Genomic DNA, 26,501 nt, shown 5'->3' with positions numbered 1-26,501 from the left:
AGAGAGGCCGGCGCGGCGCCGAAAACCATCGAGTTTAGGCACTGCTGGCTAGAAGGGCAAGGGAGGCGGGAGGGAGAGTTGGGGGCCCGCGCTGGCCCGAGAGGGCCAGGGGCGGGGCTGGGCGGCGGGCGCGGCCGGACGGGAGTTCCCCGGAGAAGGCTCCTTCTGCCCGAGTCCCGGTGAGTGCGAGAGCACCCGTGCCGCTCCCCAAGGCTCGACCCTTGCCAACCCGTCAGGCTTCACTCGGCCCGAATACCGAGTAGGGAAGGAGGGCCACCCCCGGGAAGGACCCCCGATCGCCTCTCACAGGGTATAGGGCGCCTGAACTCCCCCTCCCCCAGCTCTGTTGGCGGGTAGGGTCCCAGTGCTTGCCCGCTGACATCCCTTCAGGGGACTCTACTTCCTAATCACCCCCTACCTCGTTCGGACCCGCCTTTCCTTCGCGCCCAGGGTACACAGTCGGGGATCATCCCGTCTTCCACAACTCCTTTCCAGACCTCCACTAGCCGGAGAGGCAGCCGGGACACTCCGCCCCCTACACAAACACTTATCTCTGGTGGGGGACAAAGCTCGGGGTTCACTCCCCTTCCCTGGATCCCTCCAGAGTCCCCAGGTTTCCCCAATCTAGGGGATTCAGCGCCGGGACGCTGCTATGGACGACATTTTCACTCAGTGCCGGGAGGGCAACGCGGTGGCCGTTCGCCTGTGGCTGGACAACACGGAGAACGACCTCAACCAGGGGTGAGCTGAGGTGGCTGGTGGGTGAGAAGAAGGGCAAAGACCTGCTCCTCTCCGCGATGTGGGTTACTCACGTTGGCTGGGGGCAGCTGACTTTCCTACCCAGCATGAAGAGTGCAAAGCACAGCCTGTGGGGGGCAGAGGGTCTCCACAGAGAAAACTGTGTTTCTGCTGACTCTTGACTGCTCCTCAACAAGAGTTTCATAGTCAGAGGCTGCAGAAAGCTTTCCAGTTTCAGTGAGCTGCACTGGCATAAGCTAGGAGGCAAGAGTGTCTGGAAATTGTCTACAGGTCCATATGGCTGCAGGAGGGAACTCTGAGCTTCTGTGGGCTGAAGCATTGGGTATGAGTGGGGAACCACAGGAGATAAGACTGGAAAGGTCTGCTGCAAGGGTCAGCCAGATCATGCAAGGATATTTAGGCCATAATAAGGCCATTTTTCTAAGAACAAGGGTTTAAACCCTTGCTGTGATATGATGAGATTGTTCATTTAAGTGTCATCTTGGATAACTTTTGAGGAGCAGGTGGCCATGTGGAGGGGGAATTGCTTAGTCCATCCCAGAAGTGGTGTTGCCTTAGACTAGAATGGGGGCAGATGAAAAAGAAAGAAGTGATCGGATTCCTGAAATCTTTAGGATAAAGAATTTATGAGACCTGGTGTGGAGAGTGAGGAAGGTCAAAGATGATGACCAAGGGCTCTGGCTTGGACACTTGGGTGGATTGTGGTTACTTTTACAGAGTTGGACAAGACTGAACGATGATGAGTGCCGCTCTGATATGTTAAAGTGACTGTACAGCAAAGTAGAAATGTTGAATAGATTGTTGGCTATGCAGATTTGGATTTAAGGACAGAGATCTGACTTGGAGACACAGATTTGGGAGGTATTAATGTATAGACAATACCTGAAGACACAGGTGTGAAGGAGAGGGGATGAGAAGCCTACAAGACTGGAAAGGAGCCACTGGAGGTTGTATGAGAAACAGGAAAATATGTTAGTTAAGCTCGGACAAGTGAATTTTCAACAAAGGGGTAGTGGTCAACAGTAGAATAGGCTGTTGAGAGGTCAGTGAACTTGAGCACTTTGAAGTAACTAATGAATTTACAATTAATATATTGGATGATCTTTCTGAAGGCTGTTATACAGGGAAACGGAGGAAGAAACCAGACACCACCGGGTTCCTTCATTTAAAGTACTGTGAACACCTCCTGTGCTGGGTTCTAGAGGCCCAGAATCAGACATAATGCCAGCCCTCAAGGCAGCAGCCTGGTGGCAGGTTGAACAGGAGGTGAGGAAATAGAGAAAGTGAATGTAGACAAGGTTGGCTGAGAAAGGAAGGCAAGAAAAGCAGTAGTGGTGTTGATGATTCAGGTTGGTGGTTTTGATTCAGGGTTTTTTTATTTAAAAATCTTATTCCTTCAGGTTGGGAGAGTTTACTATTTAGGTTTGAGAGGTAGGGATCATCTATCATCTTCATCCAGGCTTCACTCATGTTCTCTATGCTATTCCTCCATAATTCCCAGTCACTTTTTCCATTTTTCATATTCTTTCATAATTTCCATAATTCTTTCATAATTCTTCAAAGGGTACTCTGGTAAAGAGTGAGTACCCTTATTATTTTGTTGGTAGGGTTATAAAGGCTTAGTTGAAGTTGTCCAGTGGGACTTGCATCGTGTAAAACTCTGGTGCCAAAACGTGAAGGGCTGGCATTAGTGAAACTGGAAGGCTTTGGTGCTGGTTTGAGGAGATAGGCTTTGGGGGCTCAAGCAGGCTAAATGCTGGATATGAGGTGGGGTGAATTCCCTGTACGCCTCTTTGGGATTACAGCCTGTGGCCCTGCGATGACAGGCAACCTGACAGTGAGCAGAACCCTTGTGCCCATACTTTTGCCCTCAGGCTCTGGCCTGCTCCTTGCCACAGACTGCAGAAGGCTGATAAACCGGGCACAAATTAAAGAGCTGGGAGGCAAAACTGACTGATAAGTAGAGGATAGTAGTTGCTTCAGAGAAGAGGAGGAGGGGGAAATCCACCTCCCAGGAAACCTTTTGGCTATCTCTGAGCTGATGAGGGCAGCTGTGGAGGGAAGTCATTAAGTTAAAGCCACGCCCCACTCTCATCCCGAGGGAGGGGGACATCTGTGTGGTCTGCAGTGGCCAGACCTCTGATCTACTTCAGACCATGCCCAGAGCTCCCACAAGGGAAGTGACCGCAGCACTAAGGCATCCGGAGGCTGCAGTCCCAGACCACGGACCGCCCCCTGCCCCGCCCCTTGGATGTTCACCGGAGCCCATGCTGGGTACTGGAGGGAATTTCCTTTTATGGCCCCAGGCTGTCAGGCAGACCCAGCTCCCACCAAGTGTTTTTTTCTTTTTGTACAGTTCTTTTACTTTAGAAAATACATGTCCTTTAGGGGGAAAAATTCTGACCCAGTTTTCTTTCCAAAGAAGCCATTCTCATTTTCCTCTCCTCATTCCATTCTCCTTTTCCTCTCCTCATTTTCTGGGCCCAGGATTGTTTGAATAGAGGAATCGTGTCTTACCAAACCAAATCCTGGTTTGATAGCTGCCTCATCAGTAATGACCTATCAAAAGAACTTCTCTTTTTCATTATAAACCCTTCCAAAACATTATTTTCATTGCAGTCCATTTTTAGATCTTAAGTTTCAGTACCAGAGCCAATCAGGAAGCTTGCTCCCTTTCCCATGAGTTGTGGCCTTCCTTCTCCAAGACACCCTTCCCTTGCATTAATATGCATTAAACACTTGTTGTCTATTCTCTCAAGAAGTTCACAGTCTTGCAGACAAGACAGCCCATTCAATTTTTAAAATCCAGTACACAAGTGGTATAAGAGGGGGATGTATGAGATGCAGTGGAAACAGAAAGGACCAACAGATGTTGCAAAAGGAATACAGAGGAAACCAAATGAAGAATGGTACCATTTAATGAGAGAAAGGCTCATGGGAGATGATGAAGACAATGAATCATATGGTTTTGTTGGGATTTCAGGTGGTGGTTGGTTGGGTTTGAAGCTCAGGGGAAGGTCTTAATTAGATAGCTTTGGAAGTTGCTGGCATGAATGAGAATCAGTCCTGGAGAGGTAAGGTTTCCGGGAGAGAATATGCAGAATAACTATCAGTTTTTCTTCTGTCAAAGCCTTTGTTCCCATTCCCCCTCCAGATCAATAACCATTGTCCCTTCCTTAAAGGGACGATCATGGCTTCTCCCCCTTGCACTGGGCCTGCCGAGAGGGCCGTTCTGCTGTGGTTGAGATGCTGATCATGAGGGGGGCACGAATCAATGTGATGAACCGTGGGGATGACACCCCCCTGCACCTGGCAGCCAGTCATGGACACCGTGATATTGTGCAGAAGGTATTTATGAATGCTCCCTCTAGCCCACATCCTATACATGCCTGGAAGTCAGTCACAAGCACATGTACTCCTCTCTCCTCGCATGGTTCAACCCCTGTCTGTCATTTGTGTCTTCTGCCTCTTCTACTTGTCCATGGGACCAGCTGCTGCAGTATAAAGCTGACATCAATGCAGTGAATGAGCATGGGAATGTGCCCCTGCACTATGCCTGTTTTTGGGGACAAGATCAGGTCGCAGAGGTGAGTGCTCATGCCCGAAGCCCTGGGATGAGTGGGAAGCAAAGTCTGAGCCTGAATGGGAGATTCTAGAACCTTCAACCCATCCTGTGAGTACTGCTGAATGTGTGACATTCAGAGTTGATACTACATCTGTATTCATGGTTGGTTGTGACCCTCAGGGAGGCAGCAGGGCCCCTCATCACAACCACCTTTTCATTCTAGGACCTAGTGGCTAACGGGGCCCTTGTCAGCATTTGTAACAAGTATGGAGAGATGCCTGTGGACAAAGCCAAGGCACCCCTGAGAGAGCTCCTCCGAGGTCTGTCCCCCACCCCCAGTTTGTACCCTCTTGTCTTGTCCCCCCACCTATATCCTCGCCCCATACTACAACTGAAGCGAAAATTGTTTTTCTTCCCCAGAACGGGCAGAGAAGATGGGCCAGAATCTTAACCGTATTCCATACAAGGACACCTTCTGGAAGGGGACCACCCGCACTCGGCCCCGTGAGTCAGCTGTAAGGGGAGGGGAGGGGTGGTTGAGGGAATAACCTTGAGCTCCTGGGGCTGGGTTAGGGGGAAGCTTGGGTACCTGACCTGCCCACACTCTCAGGAAATGGGACTCTGAACAAACACTCCGGCATTGACTTCAAACAGCTCAACTTCCTGGCGAAGCTCAATGAGAATCACTCTGGAGAGGTGACCCTGCCCTTCTTGCCCCTCCCTCCCCAACCCCTAACCAATTACCTGCTCTTCACCTGCCTTAAGCTTTTCCTCCGGTAAGTGGACAAGAAAGCAGTGGCCTTAGTTAAATCCTCCTAAACCTTACTTGTCTCTCAGCTATGGAAGGGCCGTTGGCAGGGCAATGACATCGTCGTGAAGGTGCTAAAGGTTCGAGACTGGAGTACAAGGAAGAGCAGGGACTTCAATGAGGAGTGTCCCCGGCTCAGGTGCGGCAGGGCCTAAATGGGAAGCTGCTGGTTCTGAAGAACCCGGAATAGCACCCAAAGGGAGATCTTTTATGCTGATCTCAGCTAGAGATACTCTCCCTCTTCCAGGATTTTCTCGCATCCGAATGTGCTCCCAGTGCTAGGTGCCTGTCAATCTCCACCTGCTCCACACCCCACCCTCATCACACACTGGATGCCATATGGATCCTTGTACAATGTGTTACATGAAGGCACCAGTGAGTAGGGGATGCCAAATCTCAAGGGATGGGGGCAGGGTGTGTGAGCCTTTCCAAACTATTTAACTCTTGCCTCCTTAGATTTTGTTGTGGACCAGAGCCAGGCTGTGAAGTTTGCATTGGACATGGCAAGGGGCATGGCCTTCCTACACACTCTAGAGCCCCTCATCCCACGACATGCACTCAACAGCCGTAGTGTAATGGTAAGGTCACACTTCACTCCTGGCCCATGCCCCCAGAGCCCTTTCGCTGTCTAGAATAGGACTTACCTCCTTCCACATATCTATCTTCTCTTCCTCAGATTGATGAGGACATGACTGCCCGAATCAGCATGGCCGACGTCAAGTTCTCCTTCCAATGCCCTGGGCGCATGTATGCACCTGCCTGGGTGGCCCCTGAAGGTGAGTGAGGGCATCATGTTGGGAGGTAGAGAAGGGCCAGCTCAGTAGTAATGGAAGGGAGCAGAGACAGGACAGGCAGCTGGAATAGATAAGTCCTGTTCCTCCAGCTCTGCAGAAGAAGCCTGAAGATACAAACAGACGCTCAGCAGACATGTGGAGTTTTGCAGTGCTTCTGTGGGAACTGGTGACACGGGAAGTACCTTTTGCTGACCTCTCCAACATGGAGATTGGAATGAAGGTGAGAGCACAACTGTATGCACTGGTGTCAGAGGAATGGTGGTGGTAGTGACAATAACTACAGCAGGGCTGGGCTCTTCCCATTTTTGTTAGAATATACGGTAATCCTGTCCTGAGGACTAGAGGCCTCTCCCCACAGGATATTCAAGTCCTGAGACCCATTTTATTTTTCCCTGTATTTGCAGGTGGCACTGGAAGGCCTTCGGCCTACCATCCCACCAGGCATTTCCCCCCATGTGTGTAAGCTCATGAAGATCTGCATGAATGAAGACCCTGCTAAGCGGCCCAAGTTTGACATGATTGTGCCCATCCTGGAGAAGATGCAGGACAAGTAGAGCTGGAAAGTCCTTGCCTAAACTCCAGAGGTGTCAGGACACGGTTAGGGGAGTGTGTCTCCCCAAAGCAGCAGGCCTCTGGTTGCCTCCCCTGCCTCCAATCATGGTACTACCCCAGCCATGGGGCCCATCCCCCTGCCCCCATCCCTACCACTGCAGCCCCCAAAGGGGCTAGGCTCAGAGCTTTGTCACTTGCCACACGGTATCTCCCGGCATGGGAGGGACCAGCCCTGCCTGTCACAATAAAGTTTATTATGAAAACAGGCTGGTGTGGGGACAAGGGGACAGACAAGTACATTTAGGTTGGGTGGCTCAGGTGAAGTAGTGCGGCTTCTTCACATTGATGCCATACTCGCTGAGGGCAGGGGTCAAGTCCTCCATGGTTAGAGTGTACTTGCGGTCCTGAGGGAAGAGGGAAGAGCACCAGCTGAGCATAGGAATCCCAGATTTCAGTCCCAGGTGGGTGACCCTGAGTAGGTCTTTCACCTCCCCTAGGGCTCAGGTTCCCCAAAGGAGTTTCAGGATAAATTAAGCCTCCGATGCTGTGGGAGGTAATTACTGATTCAATGAGCCTCCCCTCACACCTTGCTCTTGCTTCGGGAGCTGCCAGAAGCTGTGCCCTTCATTTTGCAGTGCTGTAGGGCATCGTTGGCAATATCTGAGATGAATTTCTGGGCAGCTAGGGAGATGAGCCGAATTCTAGAGAGAAAAAACCCGGTGTGAGAAAGAGATGGGGCAACAAACTCCGCACAAGCACCCAGGACTCTAACTTGCCCAGACTGTACTCACATGCGTGGGTCCGAGGCCTCAAAGCCAGCGCGGTTCAGGTAGTAACCAGTCACTGCATCTGGGATCTGAGAGATCAAGGAGACGACCGTCAGCGTTCGCCCTGTGCAGTGCCGGGCTGAGAGGATGAGGGAAATGGGTGGAAGGCCTGGCTTTCAGGAAGCTCACAGTTTGGGTGGGCAGAGGGGATAAACCAAAGAGCTAGTAGGGGAGCAAGTACGAAAGGAAGCTAGAAATCCAGGTGGCGTAGCGGAAAGTTGGCCTGACAGCGGGTCAATAGCCTTGTTCAGGCAGGAAGCCCACCGTAGGCGTGTAATCCTCCAGCTGCATCAGGAAGTCCACCAGAGGCGTGCTGGACACCACCGGCTTCACGTCTCCGTTGGCCGCGCTCGGCAGCACGTAAACCCCGTTAGACATGGCCCCCTCCGGGGGCGCCGCGCCGCCCGCCGACACCGGAGCTGGAGGAGAACCAGCAAGCTGAGACACGGAGGTGGGAGGCACGGGGCCCCAGCTAGGTCTGCCTCAAACCCTCTGCCCTCACCCACTATTGGGCCCAAGACCTAGGCGCTGCCCTCACCCTCACCCGTCCCAGTCCTCACCCGCCCCGCGCCGTTCGGCCGGCTCCCCGGCCCGCGCCGCCACGGGTCCCGTGCCCCCTGCCGCAGCTCCAGCCCCAGGTCCCCCTGCCGTCCCCGCAGGGCTGGCCTTGTTCTCCGCAGCGGTGCCGGCGGGCAGCGCTGCGGGGGCCGAGACCGCGGGCGTCGGGCCCGGGGCCGAGGCGGCGGAGCCCGGTGCCGCCTCGGGGTCCGCGCCGGAGCCGCTGCAGCTCATCGGGCCGGTGGGAGAGGCGGCGAACAGAGCCGCTTCCGCTTCCGTTCACGTTACGCACACACCATGGGTGACGTCACACGCCCCGCGCCTCGCCCCTCCCAAGCGTGTTTGCAGTCTCTCGGGCCTCCCGCGTCCTACTTGTCAGTCTGCCCGCGAAATGGCGCAGACGGGCCACTTCCCCCTCGCGCTGTACTCTTAGGCCCTTACGCCGGCTTAGGAACCGTGAATGTCGAGGACGCTCTTCTGCGGGTCTGGGACCACTTGTGCAACCTGGCGCTTGAAGACTGCTTTCGGACAGTCCTCGACCACCGGTTGCCTGGTAGTCTGCATCCTTTCTAGTTCCCTTACTCAGCCCTTTACGGGTTGGAACGCAAGCCCCACTCCCCTCCAGCTGTCCAGAGAAGTAAGGGCAACAGGACAGCGCACGGTGCTGCTGTAGATGGGGAGGGAAATATTTCAGCTTGAGTAAACCACATATGCAAAATCACAGCGAGTGAGGGTGGGGTTTTCAACGCAACATTTATTTAATTCCCAATTGCCGTAACTGAGCTAGGGCCTGGAAATACAAAGTTAAGTAGGACGAGGTTCTAGGCCTCTAGGCACCAACAGTCTTGGAAAGGGAGGCAAACAGGTAAACAAGCATTTTCAGTACTATGTTGGAGTTAAAATACTAGAGGTAGACACAGTATGCGGTGCAAGGGAGGAAGGGAACGAACATCTACTGCCTACTTCTTTGTGTCAGGCACTCTATCAACTTTATTCCATTTAATTATTTCCTGATTATTGTGAGAGGCAGATATTGATATCCCCACTTAACAGATTAGAGAAAAGATTCAGGGAGATGAACTTACTTGCCCAAAGCTCTCTCGTAGTCTACATCAGAACCAAAAATCAAACAGATTTGGTTTGAAAAAAAGCTAAAATTTTTCTAACTAATTTCAACTAACTTCAGAGAGCCAAAAGGTTCACAGGAGGAGGTGACTTCTGAGCTGAGTCTTTAAAAGAATCCTGGAAGCCAATCAGGCAAAGGGAGTCAGAGTTCATGTTAAGGGTGCAGAATAGCTTGAGCAAAAGTGAAAGTGGTGGTGGGGGAGGGCAGGGAGAGCAAGGAGGGTAAACACTTTGTTATTCAAGAACAAATAGCAAGGAAAGGATAGGGTTTGTGAATCATAGCAAAAAGCCCAAATTTGATCAGTAATCTTTGAAGGGTTTTAAGTAAATGACCTGATGAGATTTGCATTTTACTCTGGGAAAATGGTTTTGTGGAATGGATGGGCAGGAAGTAAGGACACTTTTTGCAAGGGTCTCTGAACAATTCACAGGGGAGAGAATATGGCTCTAAGCTAATGTAATAGCAGTGGAGATGGAGAGAAGTAGATGAGTTCTAGATATAGTTAGGAAATATAACTGGCAGGACTTGCGTCTTGCTAAAGCTATATTTAAGAGGTAAAGTCAGTAGGAGTTATTGATGGGGAGGAGGAGGTGAAGGAAATGGGAGTCTAGGATAACACTTAGATTTCTGGCTTGGAAGAAGCATAGTATCATTTACCAAGAAAGAACACAAGAAAACAGTCTGGAATTGGGAAAGGAGGGAGATGAAGTATTGAGTATTATACAACTTGCATTTGAGGTATCAATTACTGTTGGATATAAAGTCTGATTTTGTGAGATTGTGATAGCTGTGGATACCAGGTGATTAATTTGTTCCAGGGAACATTGAGAAGAGCAAAAGACTAAAGATGAAGCAATGAAGTATACCAACATTTAGTGAGGAAGGAGAGAATGAAAGACGAAGTGGGAACAGTCAGAAAAGAAGTTAAGTCCTGAAGTCTAAAGAAGGAGAAGTGGACAGCTCTGACGGAGAGCCCATAAAGCAAAGACTGGGAAGTGAGCACTGGATGAAGCAGCAGGACAACCATTGTTTGTAATTGCCAGGGAAGTAAAGAGTGTAAAAGTGAGAGCAGAGGTCTCACTGCAGTGAACTGAGAGAACATAAAGTGAAAGTGTACACAGAGAGCACAGACAACAGTTTGAAAAAGCTTGGTTGAAAAGAGAAAAGAGAAATAGGAGGGGGTTTGGGTGGGGTAGGTTATAACAGTACTGGTTATAACATCTGAACACTACTGGTAATAGCATCTGTAAGAGGAACATGAGGCAGGAGTAGGGAGACCTGAGTGTGATGGAGCAGGGTAAGGTTGGGAGACACGTCAAGCTCAGAGCATTTCAGGGTTAGGAAGATAAGCTGTCTGCAGCAGTCAGTGGTTGATGGTTCAGCAGGGCTTCCAACAGTGCAGAATAAGGGACCGAGCCACCAGCTGGGGGGCAGGGAACAGGTCAAGGGTTGATTAATGTCTTCAGCAGAGCTGGGAAGTTGGGTGTTCCCCAGCCTGTCACAGGATCCCAGCCAGGGCCAGAGCAGAAACCCTGACCCTGCACCTCTTCATTCAGACAGGACTCATGGCAGCCATGGGTTACCTAGGGAAAAGGTGGGTATCACATCTTGGCCTGCTTGTACCAGTACTAACAGACTAAGCTCCCTTACCTTGTATTCACATTTCGGAACCCCATCAGAACTGCCCTCAAGTTCATCTTTGTACTCTCCATATTCATTTAAATGTCCACACCCTTCCCTTCCATACTTACATCAAAGAGTCCCGCCCCACGCTGCTTATAGAGCCTTGGGTTGAGAAAGCCAAGAGGGGGGCGGCCGCTGAGGATTCTATGTTCGTTTATCAGGGATAGTAGCCCACCAAACACTGGAGTAGAGGCCTGCAAAATGAGGGTGGGAGTAGAGGTTAGGGGTTCAGAGGGATTGGATTTGGGGGAGGAATGTCTGAAAGGATCAGAGGTCTCTGCAGAGTCCGGGATTCTGGGCGCAAGGTCTTTGTAGAGGGTGAGGATGGTTCCTGAGTGGGGGTTTGGAGCCAGGCTGATTCTTACCGAGGTGCCAGACACCCATGGAATGGGCACGCTGTTGCTGACCACCCAGTAGCCATCGGAGAGTGCGGCCACATCTGGGTAGGCACGGCCACTGGCATTGAAGTAACTAGATGGTGGTACATGAGGACTGGAACTCAGGAACTGGGCTACAGCTTCCTCCTGAAAGGTGTTGTTGAGTGAGTATTGTCTGCTGAATTGAGGATCCCTCCCACCCATCCATCCACACAAATACACATACACACCTGGTATGAAGGCTGCGGGAACACATTGCTGAAGCCACCCCCACTGATGTAGTCAACGATCTCATTTGTGACTCTGAATGGGTTCTGGAAGGATGTGCCTCCCACTGTGGTGACATAGGGGCTGAGAGCAGAAGACAACACTCAGTTTGTCGGGGTGCCCAGGGGACCTCCAAAATATGTGGAGATGGGTAAGTATGGGCTGGGTCTTGCTAGAGGCACTGGACTCTGGGGGGAAGCATGTACATGGGGGAAGACTAAGAGGTTTTGCGCCCTCGGGGCATGGCCTGAGGTGACGGTGCACACTTCTCTACAGCACATTCACCAAATCTTCTACTAAAATGCTTGGGAACTGAGGAAGAGGAATACTGGGAGCTGCGTTTTACTCAGGAGCCGAGGGACCTAGACCTATAGGAAGAAGAGGGGAGTGCAGTAACCAGAGCTGGCTAAACCGAGGGCTGAGCTACAGGAGCACCTGGTGGGGTCAAGGCAAAGATTCCAGATTATGAGGTCATAGATGGAAGATTGGTGGTCACAAGTAAGTGATGAGCTAGAGTGCTTACCTAGAGGCAGGGAAGCTGGGACGGAACTGGTGTCTTCCAGAGACAGACCAACACCCAGCCCCACTGTCACCTAGAGAAAGACCAAGTTTAGCACTCAGATTAATTGGTCAGAGCTTGATATGTGTGTTCAGATGTCAGAGAAGAAATTAAAGAGTTATTACTGCAAGAGGTCAAAGTTTAGAGGTCAGATCAGTGGTCCCTGTTGAGTTCAGATTATAAGTCAGAGATCACAAGAGTTCCTGTGGGGTCAAAGTTTAGAGTAGGAGGTCACCTGATGCAAAGAGCAGGGTGAGACCCCGAGCGGCAGCCTTCATGAACTCGGTGTTGACCCGCTGAATGTAGGCGCTGCTGAGGGAGTCCTCATCATCTCCATAGCTCACGGTGTGCACATGTGGCAGGGCTGACTCATTACTGAGCACCAGGAGCCACTGCAGGAAGGGCTCCTGTGACTCATGCCGGCCTGGATTTGGGAGGTGGGGGAAAGCACAAGGGCGATCATTTAGGAGGTTGTCAGGATCTCTCTCTCTCTCATGGGATTCCCTTGAGGGAGTAGTGATCAACACTCCCCACCACCCACCTCCCCACCAACCAGTCCCCTTGGCAGTACCAGGGCTACTGTAGACCCAAGTGGAGATGTTGGCACCGGCACTCATCAGGTACTCCACATCTAGACTGGCCTCGATCCCAGCCCGGCCCCGGCCCTGTTGTCCAACCACACGGGCTACTGACGCTTGGTGTGCAAAGTTCCCACCAAAGAGGCGCATGAACTCAGCCAGGTCTGAGTCATGGAAATACTGCTCCAGAAACTACAAAGGGAATCAGAGCAGATATCATCGGTCAGAGGATGCAGCCTCAAAGTCAGGGCAGCGGACACTGCTCCAGGTCACAGGATAGTGGGTGAGAACCCAGGGGTGGAGTCAGGGAGCAAGCCCCACACTGGGGAGGCACCTTGGATAGGGTGTGAGGCCCCTGGAGCTCTCTGCACAGCTCACCTGGGCACAGGCTTGGCTGTTGTTGGTTGTGCCAGAGCCCACGTCTTGTGCTGTCAAGTTGTATCGCTGACGGATCACGGATGGGGTCACGCCCAAGTGCAGGCCAACAGTCCCTGACACCTGTGGCTCAGGGCGTTGCCTCAGGGATGATGTGGGGGGAAAGCGGTGCAGCCCCCCCACTGTGGGGAGGGGTCAGCCTTGAGGAGGAGATCTTTTAGACTCCAACCCCCACTTTACCACTGACCCCACCCCACACCCGCCATGGCATCTAAACTTTGCTAGCCCCTGGCTCTATGTGCTTGAACCCCCACGAGCCCCACTTGGTGTTACCAAAGTCCACATGAGGGGCCAAGGCCTTCGGGAGCTGGTATGGACGTGGGGACCTTATAACATGGATCTCTCCAGGTCCCCCCACATAGCGATGAAACTCAGCCCCAGAGAGCAGCAGTTCTGCCTGTCTGGAGGTCAGAGATCAGAAAACAGAGGTCAGAAAGCATGGACAAGAGCAGAGGAGGCTGCCTGAACATCACTGTTCGTTGTTGTCTCCCCATGTGTTAGCTCTTGCCCACAAGTACCTGCCCCCCCCCCCCCAGGTCTCAGTTCTCTCCCATTGGGGTGACATGTCTCCCTGATGGGATGATTGGTACCCTCCATGGGGCAATCATTCCCTCTCACCGGACACTCAGCCAGCAAGTCAGAAAGTCCCGTGTGGTCACTGAATGGCAGTTCTGGGCTCCAGCGGCCAAAAGCCATTTTTGGACTGTGCGGAAGGTCAATGGTGATGGCCGGACCAGTTCAGCCACATCCTCTAGGGTCAGGTATTTTCCTGCATAGATTCAGTAGAGGATCTTGCCTTCATTCATTGCTTTTCCAAGTTGCCTTTTTGGACCTCAACCAGGAGACATTGGGACTTCCCAGGAAAACTGGAACAGGGTCTTGAGGGATGGGTGAGAACTTTCTAGCAAAAAGGCAGGTTGTGCAAGCTATATTTGGGGGCCAGGGGAAGAAAAGACTAGGGAGACTTGGAATGCTATGGCCAGAAATATGGATTTACCCTAAAGGTCACAAGTTTGCAATTGCTGCATCAGAGCATGTATTGCCATGATCATAACCAACATGTAAGGTTAAGAAGTTAAAATTTTTCATTTTAAGTTTATTTACAGTAAAAGTTTTCAAAACTTTCAGAACCAATTATCAGATGACACCTAATTTAGTTCCAGTCTTCATACTTGTTTTTAAGCTTAACGTAATAGCGTGTCACTATTTTCCTGCACAGCACCAGGCACATAGCTCCAGGGTAAATCTGAGACTGCCCCCCCCCACACCACTCCCCACCCCTTCATGCAGGGGAGGGACACTATCCAGCATGACCACTGGAGCAAAACACTGTTTTAGAGCAGAGTAGGGAGCATGGTGGGGAGTGGGATAGAGGGGAAGAGACTGCAGACCGCTCAGGGGGCTGGGCAACAGTCTGGGTGCAAGAAAAAAACAAATGTATTGGCAGTAACAGGCAATGGTAAAAAGTGGACGAGGCTCTTTCAGAGCTGAACTGACAGCCCTCAAGTCTGACTGGAGGAGGAAATGGGCATGTTGTGGGTAAGGTAGGTAAGGAATTTGAGTTGATGGGTACCTATCTGTACTGCATACTACTTCCCAATCTGTCTGGTAGCTGGTAAGTAGTAGAGTCAGAATCTGAATCCAGATCTGATCACACAGACTGTGCTCTTAATTTTCAGGTTTCTAGCCTGACACACGTGGAAAGTTTTTGGGGAAAGAATTTGAGTGAGTTTTGGACAGTTTATTTCCAGTTCATTTTTTTAAATTCAGAAACTCTTCAACGAGAGCCACTGCTATTCAACTGCCCTATATCACCACCTCCCCAGGCACCCAGAGCACGACCCTGACATTACGTGCACCATCCCACGCTCAGCCCAGCCCTGGGTCCCTCCATTGCATCCCACATCCCAGCCCCAGTCCCAGTAGGCACCGTAACGAGGAGAGCCGGGATCCGACACAGCCTGCACCAGCTCGGATAATCTTTCCACGTTCTGCTGTCTCAGGGCAAAAGTGAGACTCAGCTCTTCCTCAGAGTCTACACGGCCCAGGGACACCCAGCCCGGGGGCAACCTGCAGGGTCAGGAGTCATGAACATGGTCTTTGTTAGTGTGGGGATGGAAGGTTCAGGATTAGAGGCTGAGACCTGGGGTAGGATCCCAGAGGCAGATATGGCTCACAAGAGGTGAATGATCAAGGACTGAGCCTGGCAACTGGGGATAAGACTTTGCAGTGGATACCAGGAGCTGGTAAGAGGTTGAGGGAGGCTGGGACGAAGACAGTGGGTGCAAAACAGGGCACAGGGAAGGAGAAGGTCTGTGCTAAGTCAACTTACGCCAGCTGCTGGTCAGGCTCCGGGCTGTAACTGCATTTGCCAGTGACGAAGAGGGCAAGGAGCCCTAGGAAGCTGCAGAGACAACAGGCGGGTTTTAGCCGGAGCTGGACTGTCACTGCGTTCCCACCCTCCAACACGTACTCCCTCCAACATGATCCCCTCCTCCCAGGGCCCTCTAATTCTCACCAGGCTTGGAGTCTCATTCTGCCTTTCTGGAGGTCTGCTGTCATGTGACAGATCACATGAGCTCTAATATTCCGCCACCCGGCATCTGCCTAGAAACTGGTGACTGTGCTGGCTCCTCCCTCAAATGGGTGGTCCTGAATGCTGGAGAATGGGTGGGGCTGCCACCAGGATCCTTCCTCCGTGGCTCAAGGAGCACTGGGTAAGTCCAGGGCTCCCCACTGCTGCCAGAGTCCAGCCAGCACTCACCGTGGGGGTATAGGGCAGTGCTGAAGAGAGGGGCTCTGGGGCACACAGACCTACAGACGTGGGTTCCTGCTTAGCTATATGGTATCAGGAAAGCCACTCAACCTCCTGGAGCCTAGGCTTCATTTAGAATATGAAAGCTATTGTATTAAAAGTCCTCTGTCTCATAGGGTTGCAGTGAAAATTCACAGCGATAAAGCAGACACACTGCTCACCAGAGCCTGATGAGGAAAACGTTCAACAAGCTTGAGCTCTTATTACATGTGGACCCTCAAGCCTAGAGTTGATCATCCCCAAGATCTCTCCCCATTCGCCAATACCTCTCTAGGTCACTGCTACATCTCCCTGGCCTCCGGCCCTTGTTAGAGGGAAAGGCCAAGGGCAGAGATGTAATAGTCAGCCTCTGGCTAGGCCCGGGCTCCCAGTGCCATCCCCACCCCAGATGCCCCTGCGTACAATACCCCTCCGTGCCTCCTGAGGTGTCCACAATGTATAGGGTGCCTTGCAATCACCCCCCCATCCTGACAGCTCCCACAGAGTACAGCCGGACACTGGATACAAACTGCAGTTTATTAAGGCTCCAGAGTGAGAATTGGCACTTGGTTCTGGGCAGGGGCAGGGGTGTCAGTGGAACCCAAAGGAGCTGGGCCTGAACAGGTTGGAGGGACCTCCCCCCATCCTCCCTACCCCCCAATAAATAAAGTCTCAGCTCCACCTCAAGGTGCTGGCACAGGGCAGGAAGCCCTCACTGAGGAGAACCCAGGGCTGCTGCCTCCATAATTCTCCCCACACTGGACCTGGCCCTGGGTCAGTGCCAAACAGGGCCTCTGTGGCACTGGTGCTCTGATGGGGCCAGGGTGAGATGTGGGACCTGCTGCCACTGGAGGAGTTTAGGATGGGGAGCTGGCCTCCCCCGTGGCCAATCATGGTCCGAGGCTGCCCAGGGCAGGCTCAGATGGGGCCTGCATTGGGGACACTGTGCGCATCCCAGGTCGGGGCCCAGCCTGGGCCACAGCTAGATGTGCAGCTCCGTGTCATCAGGTGGCTCCAGGCCAGACTCTTGGCTGAGTGCTGAGGCTGAGGGGCCCTGGGCCACCCCAAATGGTGAGACAACGGGTGAGCGAGCAGCCAGAGGAGACAGTGAGGGAGAGAAGCTGGGGGACATGGCAGCTGAGGATAGGGAACCTTCGTGGCTGATGGGGGAGCGGTGAGAAGCTGGTGGGAAGATGGCCCGGGTTGCAGCCGTGCTGGCTGGCTTAGGGGGCACAGACTTGGCTCCTGGGTGGGCCACAGCAGTGATGAGGGGTGGTGGGTCAATACGGGGAGCCGGGGGACATGGCCGAGCTTCATCCTTGAGCCGGGCAATCTCTGTGAAGACACTGGCCAGCGGCTGGAACTGAGGGCACCAGCTCAGCAGGTAGTCCCAGTTATAGCTGCCACGGAGCTCCTCCTCACCAGCCACAATGGCCGTCAGTGCACCTGCCACACATGGCTTGCCATCTGCTGGGAAGCCATAGTCCCCAGTGGGTGCAGGGCTCAGGCCACAGCCCCCCAGGAAGGCTGTGGCAGTGGCTGGTGGGCCCTCTTCTCGGTACAGAGTGGCTCCCGCACCTGGCAGCAGCAGCCCTGCCTTGCGGCCCTTATACCAGGTATCAGGGGCAGGTGGCTCACAGGATGTGTCACTCAGCCCGTCTGCATCCTGCTGGATGCCTGAGTCGGGGCCACGGGCAGCCAAGGAAGAAGCCACACTGGCCACACGTGGGAATTCATTGATCATGCGGATCTCGTCATCCTCTGCAGCCTCTGCTGAGCCTCTACCACTTGAGTGTGAAGGGTCCAGGGAGCCACCACGGGGGTAGGGTCCTCCAGCTCCTGGCCCACCATAGCTGGGGAGAGTCTGGTGATAGAGGTGCTCTGAGGGCGGTGGGCTGGGCGGCTCTCGGCCTAGCTTCTGCAGAGAGCCACTGGCCAGGGGCGCTGCCTGTGACATTGGACCGGGTGCTGCCTCAGCCTTGCGGCTACGGGCCCGCACCAGCCCTAGGACCAGTGCTGCTAGAGCAAGCACCACCACAACTCCCAGGGAGGCCGCCACAGCCCCCACCAACAGCAGGTTGAGGTCAGGTGCCAGGCCCAGGGCAGTATGGGTGATATCCACAGTCACAGGCACTGTGGCACTCCGGGAACCAGGCAGAGGCCCCCGTGCCACCACCTCCAGCCTCAGCTCCCGTGGTGCCTCACGTCGTGTCCGGCCTCCACTCCCAGAAGTGCCTGTCCCGCTGCCTGGTGCCCGACTGTCCACTCGAAGGTAGAGAGCACCTGTAGTCTGGTTGATACCAAAATAGGGGGAAGAAGTGGCAAGGGAATAGAGCACCAGGCCATCAGCACCTCCATCCTCATCTGTGGCCTGCACATGACCCAAGCTGTAGCCACGCCGGGCACCTTCTGGCACCTGGAAGTGGAAAGCTGGAGCCATGAATACCGGGTCATACTCATCCTCCCCTGTCACCAGCACCGACACAGTGACCGAGGCTGAGAGATTCCCGGCGTCGGCAGCACCCACCAGCAGCTGGAAGCTTCCCGTATGCTCATAGTCGAAGGCCACTCGTGCCCTCAACTCTCCTGTTGAGCTGTTCAGTGCAAATGCTTCACGGCCCTCAGGCCCTGGCCCGGCCTCCAACAGGCTGTAGCGGAGCCTTCCGAAAGCCCCAGCATCCCCATCAATCGCATGCAGAGTGGTCACAAGAGTGCCTGGAGGCTGGTTCTCTGCCAGGCTGGTGCTGAGCAAGCTCAAAGGGAAGACTGGGCCATGGTCATTCACATCCTGGACTTCGATAGTCACTGGTGCCAGAGCGAAGTGTGTCCCAGCAGGGTCGGCAGCCTGCACTACAAGCTGATGTCGAGACTGTGTCTCACAGTCCAAGGGGTGGGCGAGTCGCAAGGCACCTGAACTCTCATCCAGCTCAAAGAGCCCAGAAGGGTCACCTGAGCTGAGCGTGAAATGCACGAGGCCATGAGGACCCGGGTCAGCGTCAGAAGCCTCCACATGCAGCAATTCAACTCCAATGGGTGTGTCCTCAGGAACTGCCATGCGGTAGGATGCTTGAGTGAAGACAGGTGGGTTGTCATTGACATCCAACACAGTGACAGTGACAGGAACAGCTGAACTGCGAGGTGGCTGGCCCCGGTCAGCTGCAGCCACAGTTAAGTTGTACTGGGTTAGGCTTTCAAAGTCTAGAGACTCAAGCAACACCAGGCAGCCCAATGCCCGGGGACCTAGTCCACCACCTTCACCAGCCTCAGCCAGCCGGGGTTCCAGCTGGAAAACTCGGCCTCGGTTGCCACTGACGATGCTATAGTCCACGGTGGCATGGGCGCGGCTTCCATCGGCATCTGTAGCCTCCAAGGTGAGCAGGGTGGAACCAGGGGGCAGATCCTCAGTCACAGCCACACGGTAGTGTGGCAATGTGAAGCTAGGGGTGTGGTCATTCTGGTCCTGCAGCTGCACATGCACTGTGGCTCGTGCTGCCCGGCCTGGCATCCCATGATCTCGTGCTTCCAGCACCACGTCTACCACTCCTGGCCCCTCATGGCCCAAGGCCATTGTTCCCACTGTTGTGAACAAGGTCCCTGAGATGAGAAGGGAATGGAGAGAAATATGCATTCAGCAGAGACTGTAGGTGAGCAGAGGGGTGATCCTTTGGGGCCTAGGAAATGGCCTTGAAACTCAGACTCCAGGGAATAGCCTGCCTGGGAGTTTATGAAATGGTTTCCAGGATTCAGGAAATGGCTTCTAGACATGCAGTCAAGACAGGGTTTAAAATAGAGACTAAGGAGGGGAAATTTTTCTCTCTGGGTCAGGGATCCAGGAGTTAAGAATTCGGGCAAGAAATTCTAGGAATGAGGTCAAAATATGGCCCATCACAGTCAAAGATAAAGGGTCAGATCCTGGGAAGGACGTACCATTGTTGGGGTCAACACTGAAGCCCTCAGCAGGGGAAGCCAGGTGGTAGGAAATGTGACCATTGGCACCTGAATCCTGGTCAGTGGCAGAGACGGAGAGAATGGCACTGCCTGGGGGTGTGTGTTCAAGCAGTGTCACCTGAGGGGTGAAGACAAGTGTTTATGGCCAAGCTTCCCAGCTGCCCTACTGTCCACTCAGCCTATGTTCTACAGCCTGATCCCATGAGCCCTGCTGGGCATCCATGCCAGCTTGAAGCCCATACTCAGTACTCAAACTTCCCACCTTCCTCCATTTCTGGGCACAGGATGAAGTCCCTAGACACATTTCCTAGGACGTGGAAGACTGGTTTGAGACGGGACCCTCCCATCCTGAGGGGTCCATCCTCAGGTCAGTTCCAAGATCCAGCCCTCCCTCCCCCCGCTCAGACACTTCTAGCTGTGTCACTTCCTTCCAACGTGAACAACACTGGGCCCAGGTGTGGGGACATCAATACCTGGTAGAGGCTCTGCGAGAAGGCAGGTGCATTGTCATTGACATCCTCCACAAACACTGTGAGGTTAGCATGGCCCTCATGAGGCCCATCATGTGCCAGCAGTTGCAGGTGGTAGCGGTCACGTTGCTCAAAGTCCAGGGGGCCCGTGAGTGAGAGGCGGCCTCCATAGCGACCTATGCTGAAGGGATCCTGGGGTCCAGATGGGCTCAGCACATACCACAGCACGGGTCCTGAGTCCACATCATTCCCTGTTACCTGTGCAATCTCTGAGCCCAAGAGCGTATCTGTAATACATAGGACATGTGTGTCTGGCATGGTCCCAGACACCCCTGGAGCCCCAGGGTAGGGTACAGTGCCACCCTACCACCCTTTGTACCTCTCACTTTACCCAGCCCTCACCTTCTGACACTCGGAGCTCCCAGGGCTGGGGGATGGTGGGGCGATTATCATTGGTGTCGATGACCATCACCGTCAGGGTAGCTGAGCCCACCAGGGCTGGGCTTCCTCGGTCTGTGGCCATCAGTACCAGTCTGGACACAGAGAACAAACAAGAGTGGGGCCTGGGGATAAGGGAGAACCTTGGGCAGGGCTAAGAGGACACCCGACAGGCTAGAGGTCTGGGGGACTCAGGATGTGGCCTAGGAGTTGAGGGGGGGGGACAGGGCAGGGCTTGAAACTGGATGGACACAGGATGGGGTGTCAGGAGTCTACAGAACCAGCCTTTACCGTGTTTCAGCCCATATCTCACGGTCCAGGATGGCTGTGGTAGTAATAGTGCCCGTGGCTGGGTCTACATGGAACAATCCCCGTGCTGGCTGGGATGCGGCCAGACTATAAGAGATCTGTCCACTGGGGCCTTGGTCCAGGTCATCTGCCTCCACCTGGTGGGAGGAGGAGGCTGCTGGCACTGAGCTGGCCACAGACAAGTCCGGCCAGCCCTGCCCCCCATCTTCCCATCACACCCCACACCTGCAGCAAGGGTCCCTCCAAGGGCCTGGACTCAGGCAGGAAGGCCACATAGTGGGGCCGCAGGAAGCGGGGAGCATTGTCATTGGTGTCTTGCAGGGTTAGGGTCAGCACAGAAAAGGCAAAGGCTCCCCCGCTCTCTGCTTGCAGGACCAGTCGCAGTCGGGGGCTTGCCTCGAAGTCCAGCCCCTCTGCTGAGCGAACTGTGATGGCTCCTGTGGGGGCAGCAGAAAGCATCACGGATAGCTCTTGCTTGCCCTGGAGCCTGCCTCGCTGAGGCCCTTCCTCAAGGGTAGCCCCTCCACAACCAGAGCTTTCTCAGGCCCAGGAAGCTTCCCCAGGAGCCTGTTCCCTCACAGAGCCCCTGCTCCTGCCCCTTACCTGTACTAGGCTGGATGGAGAAAGTCCCTCTCTCATTCCCACTGAGAATGCTGTAGGTGATTGGTCCATTTGAGCCCCCTGCATGGACAGCCTTGGGGGAGACAATGGGAGTCCCTGCGGAGATGATGGTATTGGTTGGACAGTGAGCACCAGACTAATGTCTCCACTAGGAGACATTTTTAGTAAGTAACCCCAGCTCATCCAGGGATACAAAGCTGGGAGACATTATTGGGGACCCACCTGGGGGTGCATTCTCACGGAGCATGGCTTCACTACTAGCCCGAGGGAAGCGGGGTCCACGCTCAGACTCCCCCTGCAGCCCAACGATGACCACACCAGTGGCAGAGCGAGCTGGACGGCCAAGGTCGGTGGCCACGATGAAGAGGACACGATCCCGGGGACCCAGGGCTACAGGGGAGCGGGCCACACGTATTTCACCGGTGTAAGAGTCCACAGTGGTGCCAGGCGGTGGTGTGCCTGCCAGCCGGTATAGGATGGAGGCATTAGCACCAGCGTCACGGTCTTCAGCTCGCAGAGTGGCCAGAGGCAGGGTTGGGGTGCTGAGGCTGGGGCCTGGGCGGGGCAGACGCAGCCTTAGGGGACTGGTGGGGAAGGTGGGTGCGTGGTCATTGACATCACGGACTGTGATGGTGACAGGTACCGTGGTGCTCAGGGGCCCAGCTGCTGCACCATCCACTGCACTCACAGAAAAGGCATAGCTGGGACACTGTTCTCTGTCTAGAACTGTGGCTGTGCGCAATTCCCCAGAGCTGGGCTCCAGCAGAAAGGCTCCTGCTGCACCTGTACCCAGGTAGTAGGTCACACGGCCATTGGCCCCAGCATCAGGGTCATGAGCCTGTAGCTGCAGCAACAGGGTCCCTGCAGGTGCATCCTCAGGCACCTCCACAGAGTAGGCAGGCACAGGGAAGGCTGGAGCATGATCATTGGCATCCAGCACGGTCACTGTCACAAGTAGAGTGGCACTGAGAGCTGGCTGGCCTCCATCCCGGGCCTCTATCTGCAGCTGGAATGCTGGCTCCACCTCTCGGTCTAGTGGCCTCATGGTGCCAAATTCCCCAGAAGCTAGGTCTAGGATGAAGGCTCCTGATGGGTCCCCATCTGCAGAGAAGTACATGTGCATATAAACGTGTGAGTCCATGGGAATGGGGGTGATTTACAGGCAACAGCAAATAGGACAGAGTGGTGGGGAAAGAAACTGGGAGAAAGGCAGAGAAAAGAACCACAGAAGATAAAGGAAGATATGCTAAAGCAACCCTTCTCAGAGTGTGTTTGGAGACTCCTTCCAGGGAATATATAAGATCAAACTAGTTTCATATCAATACTAAGACATTATATGCCTTTTAAATTCTTAGTATTTCACAAGTGTACAGTGGAATCCAAATACTACATGACATGTGATGACATCACTTGGATAGTTAATGGAATGTGTGCTTATGATTCTTACATCTTCTAGAGTATAGGCAAAAAGTTTAGAACATAAACATGTTTTCAGAGACTCAATTCGGTTTTTGCTGGCTTACCTTTAGTTACACCTGCTATAATCTTCGCAATCTCATTGCTGTCCAGCAAATTATTTGAACCTCTAATACTTCTTTGTACTTATGCAGAAATATGGCAAGCAGTACTTCACTGGCTTGTTTTACAGTAACATTTTAAAATTTTTCTCAAAAATAAAAATAAAAAACAAAAAATGGGGTGCCTGGGTGGCTCAGTCAGGTAAGCATCTGATTCTTGATTTTGGCTCAGGTCATGATCTCACAGTGAGTTTGAGCCCCGCATCAGCCTCTATGCTCACAGTGCAGAGTCTGCTTGGGATTCTGTCTCTCCTTCTCTCTCTGCCCCTCCCCTGTGCGTGCGCTCTCCCTCTCTCTCAAAATAAATAAACTTTAAAAAAATAATAAAAAATGGTTCTTAGCTTTAATGTCTAGTATAATAAGTATTTATGTAATGTGTTTATTATAAATATGTATTTATGTATGTATTCGTATATATATGTATAATAATGTATCACATTATTATATCAATAAATATTGATATCACACAAACAAAAATGCTTAGAATTCTCAAAAACTAAGAATATTAAGAGTTACTGAAAGGAAAAATTTTGAGAACAAGTGCTCTACAGAGACAAGAAAAAAAAAAGAAACAGGAAAATGAAGACAGAGACACAAAGGGAGATAAAGAACTGAAGAGGCATAGAAAGAGACACTCAGAAACACATATATACATGAATGAAAAAGGAGACAAAGAGAAAGGAAAGGAAACCCAGACACACTGTGGTGACATAAGCCAACAAGGAGTAGAACTGGGCAAGTGGGTGCTGGATGTGTGGGTGTGGGACAGTTCTCACCCAGGATGCGGTACTGCAGCTGCCCGTTGGCTCCCACATCTGGGTCAGAGGCCCGCAGCACAGTAAGGGTCTGGGGGTCCTGGCCCTCGGGCACCTCCAGGGAGAGGTGGGCACTCCCAAAGGTTGGGGCATGGTCATTCTCATCCTCCACGGCCACCCGCACTGTGACATGGGTCAAGAGCGGGGGCGAGCCCCTGTCTCGGGCATACACTGTGGGGAAGCAAAATCAATGAGATCTAGCCTGCTCCCATCCCATGGAGAAACCCATACCACACATCGTTCACACATGTTCACCAGGTGTATATATGAGCCAGAAAATGTCCATCTCTCCACACTCCGCAAGCACATGGGTGCCTACACATATACATGTACACATAAATATACAAGTCAGAAGATGTTTTTTTCCTTCTAATCTCCCAAACTTAGTGCATGCAAGATGTATCTTGGATGGGTAGTAGTGTGACAGAAAAGGCACTAAGTGAGATATCAAAAACGTGGGTTCAAGTCCCAGTTCTACCACTTCCAAGCTGTGTTAGCTTGCACAAGTCACCTAACCTCTCTGGTACAATCAATAGGTTTCTCTGTTAAATGGCCACAGTATAATCTGAGGGAATCCTAAAGAGCACAGCTGTGACATTATGTATTTGAGACTTCGTGTGATGACAACGGGGACAGTCTAGTAGTCAGATCACCTCGCAATCTGCCCCAAGATGATCCAAAAATATAACAAGCTGTGCTGTAATAGGTGGAAGCTTCTAGAAGGTACTTTGGAGCATCTACCCATGTAACACTGGCTGTTTATAACACCTCAGGCTTTTGGGGTCCTGTCAGTGTGTACCTGTTAAGTTGATCTCCTCCTGTTCTTCCCGGTCCAGGGCCCGAAGAGTTGTGAGAACTCCAGTCTCTGGGTCCAGGGAGAAGCTTTCACCAGAGATGCCTCCATAAGTCACTTGCCCATTGGCCCCTGAAGAAGGGCAGCAAGGAGGGGGGTCAGCGGGTAAATACACCTTTTCCTTCCAGATGTACCTCTCTCCACTCATCCCCTCAGGTCTTACCCAGGTCTGGGTCGGTCGCCCGCAGAGTGAGCAGAGAAGTGCCAGGCGGGCTGTTCTCACGCAAGAGGACGCTGTACTCTTGCTGCTGGAAAGCGGGTGCCTCGTCGTTGACGTCAGCAACACTGACAGTCAGGAGCTGCGTGGCTGAGCGCGGAGGGGAGCCGTGGTCGGAGGCCACCACCGTCAGTACGTGCTCAGCTCGCTGTTCGCGGTCCAGGGACCGCACCACCGACAGCGCTCCTAGGTGAGCGGGTAGGGCAGGTTGGAAGCAAACCTCAACATTCCCTCCAAATCAGCACCCTCCCTCGTCCCAATCTCTGCGTCCAACTCACCGGTGCTGGAATGTAGCCGGAAGTAGCCGTCCCCACCTGCTGCCAGGCGATAGGACACGCGTGCGGCCTCGCCCAGGTCCGGGTCTCGCGCTACCACGTGCAGCGCCGCGGGCCCGGGCGGCTGATCCTCGGGGATGCGCACACGTGAAGGGGAGGCGAACACCGGCGCGTTGTCATTCTCATCCGTGACAAAGACGCGCGCAGAAACGCGCGCTGCGCGGCGGCGGCTGGCGTTGGCGGGCCTGTCGGTGGCTTCCACGAGCAGCAGCAGGGCAGGTGTGGTCTCCCGGTCCAAGCCTCGCGGTGCGCTGAGCGCCCCGGTGCGCGCGTCCAAGCGCAACGCAGGCACGGGCGGCTCCTGGCGCAGCAGACGGTAGCGAACATCGCTGTTAGGGCCCGGGCCGTCGGCGTCCGAGGCGCGGAAGGTGTACAGCGCCGCGCCAGGATCCGGGTTCTCCGGCAGCGCCAGCGCCAGCGGGTCGCGCGCAAAGGCTGGCGCGTGCTCGTTCTCGTCCTGCACGCGCACCTGCACGCGCAGCAGCCGCGCGCCCGCGCCTCCCGGGCCCTCAGCGCGCACAGTGAGAGCGCGCCACGCCGGGCCTGCCTCAAAGTCCAGGGGCCGGGCCAAGTACAAGCGCCCTGAGGCCGCGTCCAGCGCGAAGGTGCCCTCCGGGTCGGCGCCGCCCACCAGAGTGTAGGTGAGTGCGCCCACCCCCGCCAGCTCTGGCGACGCTACGGAACCCAACAGGGATCCGGGCTGCATCCCCTCCGCTGCTGTCACCGTCAGCACGACGGGCACCGGAGCCGCTGGGTCTGGCTCTGATGGATCCGGTGGGGGCTCAGCCGAGCGAACTGATGGAAGCACCTGTTGTGGACAGGGGAGGAAGGACAGAATCAAGGGGAGCCAAGTTAAAGGGGTCTGGGCTGGCCTGCTGGGTAGCTGGTAGGGCAGTAGGAGTAGACTGACTAGAGGGCACAAGGACTCCATGAAAGCGTGGCTCTTGGAGGGAGCTCATAGTGGTGGCCAAGGAGAAGTAAACAGATTTAAGGAAGAGCAGCCTTACTTGCACCAGCAGCTGGAGGCTGGAGCTCCTAGGGGGGCTGCCTTGGTCGTGAGCGCTCAAAGTCAGCACATAGTGCGGCCGCTCTGCTCGGATCAGGGGTGCAGCAGTGAGCAGCTCCCCCAAGTGAGGGTGCAGAGAGAAGAGCTCTGAGCCAGGACCTGGGGACAGGTATATGAAGGGTGAGGGCATGAGTCCCAGAGCTGGGGAGGTCATGCCATCACCCACCAAC

The 26,501-nt window shown here is 53.8% G+C and overlaps 4 protein-coding genes across 8 annotated transcripts in view; 1 reads left to right on the top strand and 3 right to left on the bottom strand.

The window, feature by feature from the left end:
* Positions 1-53: 53 nt before the first annotated feature.
* Positions 54-6,743, top strand: ILK (integrin linked kinase). 5 transcript variants are annotated; one of them, XM_015079276.3, is made up of 13 exons: positions 55-179; positions 605-741; positions 3,942-4,107; positions 4,251-4,346; positions 4,548-4,644; positions 4,745-4,828; positions 4,935-5,020; positions 5,162-5,271; positions 5,380-5,507; positions 5,589-5,710; positions 5,809-5,908; positions 6,016-6,146; positions 6,331-6,743. In XM_015079276.3, the coding sequence occupies exons 2-13, from the start codon at positions 653-655 to the stop codon at positions 6,478-6,480; spliced, it is 1,359 nt and encodes a 452-aa protein (XP_014934762.1). In that variant the 5' UTR covers positions 55-179; positions 605-652; the 3' UTR covers positions 6,481-6,743. The 5 variants fall into 5 exon arrangements, with proteins under 5 accessions (XP_014934764.1, XP_014934762.1, XP_053059533.1 ...); XM_053203558.1 differs by having other exon boundaries at positions 82-179; positions 496-741; XM_015079277.3 differs by lacking the exon at positions 55-179 and adding an exon at positions 181-310.
* TAF10 (TATA-box binding protein associated factor 10) lies at positions 6,688-8,147 on the bottom strand. Its single transcript, XM_027052767.2, has 5 exons — positions 7,866-8,147; positions 7,570-7,724; positions 7,270-7,334; positions 7,065-7,179; positions 6,688-6,882 (listed from the first exon to the last, which is right to left on the bottom strand). Exons 1-5 carry the CDS (start codon positions 8,095-8,097, stop codon positions 6,793-6,795), a joined length of 657 nt encoding a protein of 218 aa, XP_026908568.1. The 5' UTR covers positions 8,098-8,147; the 3' UTR covers positions 6,688-6,792.
* A 450-nt stretch (positions 8,148-8,597) lies between these two features.
* On the bottom strand, positions 8,598-15,492 carry TPP1 (tripeptidyl peptidase 1). The gene is made up of 13 exons (XM_015079306.3): positions 15,407-15,492; positions 15,221-15,292; positions 14,819-14,958; positions 13,507-13,657; positions 13,162-13,289; positions 12,832-13,010; positions 12,447-12,645; positions 12,111-12,299; positions 11,840-11,909; positions 11,280-11,400; positions 11,038-11,196; positions 10,741-10,866; positions 8,598-10,572 (listed from the first exon to the last, which is right to left on the bottom strand). Exons 1-13 carry the CDS (start codon positions 15,448-15,450, stop codon positions 10,432-10,434), a joined length of 1,719 nt encoding a protein of 572 aa, XP_014934792.3. The 5' UTR covers positions 15,451-15,492; the 3' UTR covers positions 8,598-10,431.
* A 709-nt stretch (positions 15,493-16,201) lies between these two features.
* Positions 16,202-26,501, bottom strand: part of DCHS1 (dachsous cadherin-related 1) — a 34,007-nt gene continuing 23,707 nt past the window's right edge. Inside the window, exons 9-21 of the mRNA XM_027052765.2 lie at positions 26,273-26,430; positions 25,209-26,073; positions 24,877-25,116; positions 24,660-24,785; positions 23,822-24,031; positions 21,691-22,569; positions 21,451-21,564; positions 21,073-21,284; positions 20,830-20,984; positions 20,503-20,633; positions 20,104-20,387; positions 19,610-19,748; positions 16,202-19,276 (exon numbers count right to left, since the gene is read on the bottom strand). Of these exons, the coding sequence (XP_026908566.1) occupies positions 16,665-19,276; positions 19,610-19,748; positions 20,104-20,387; positions 20,503-20,633; positions 20,830-20,984; positions 21,073-21,284; positions 21,451-21,564; positions 21,691-22,569; positions 23,822-24,031; positions 24,660-24,785; positions 24,877-25,116; positions 25,209-26,073; positions 26,273-26,430 (6,125 nt within the window). The 3' untranslated portion in view covers positions 16,202-16,664. The remainder of the gene's footprint in view (positions 19,277-19,609; positions 19,749-20,103; positions 20,388-20,502; positions 20,634-20,829; positions 20,985-21,072; positions 21,285-21,450; positions 21,565-21,690; positions 22,570-23,821; positions 24,032-24,659; positions 24,786-24,876; positions 25,117-25,208; positions 26,074-26,272; positions 26,431-26,501) is intronic.

This window comes from Acinonyx jubatus, chromosome D1 (genome assembly GCF_027475565.1).
Source record: "Acinonyx jubatus isolate Ajub_Pintada_27869175 chromosome D1, VMU_Ajub_asm_v1.0, whole genome shotgun sequence".
NCBI classification, from domain to species: Eukaryota; Metazoa; Chordata; class Mammalia; order Carnivora; family Felidae; genus Acinonyx; species Acinonyx jubatus.
Note: the sequence above shows the minus strand (reverse complement) of the source record. Positions and strands in the feature narration are given on the sequence as shown.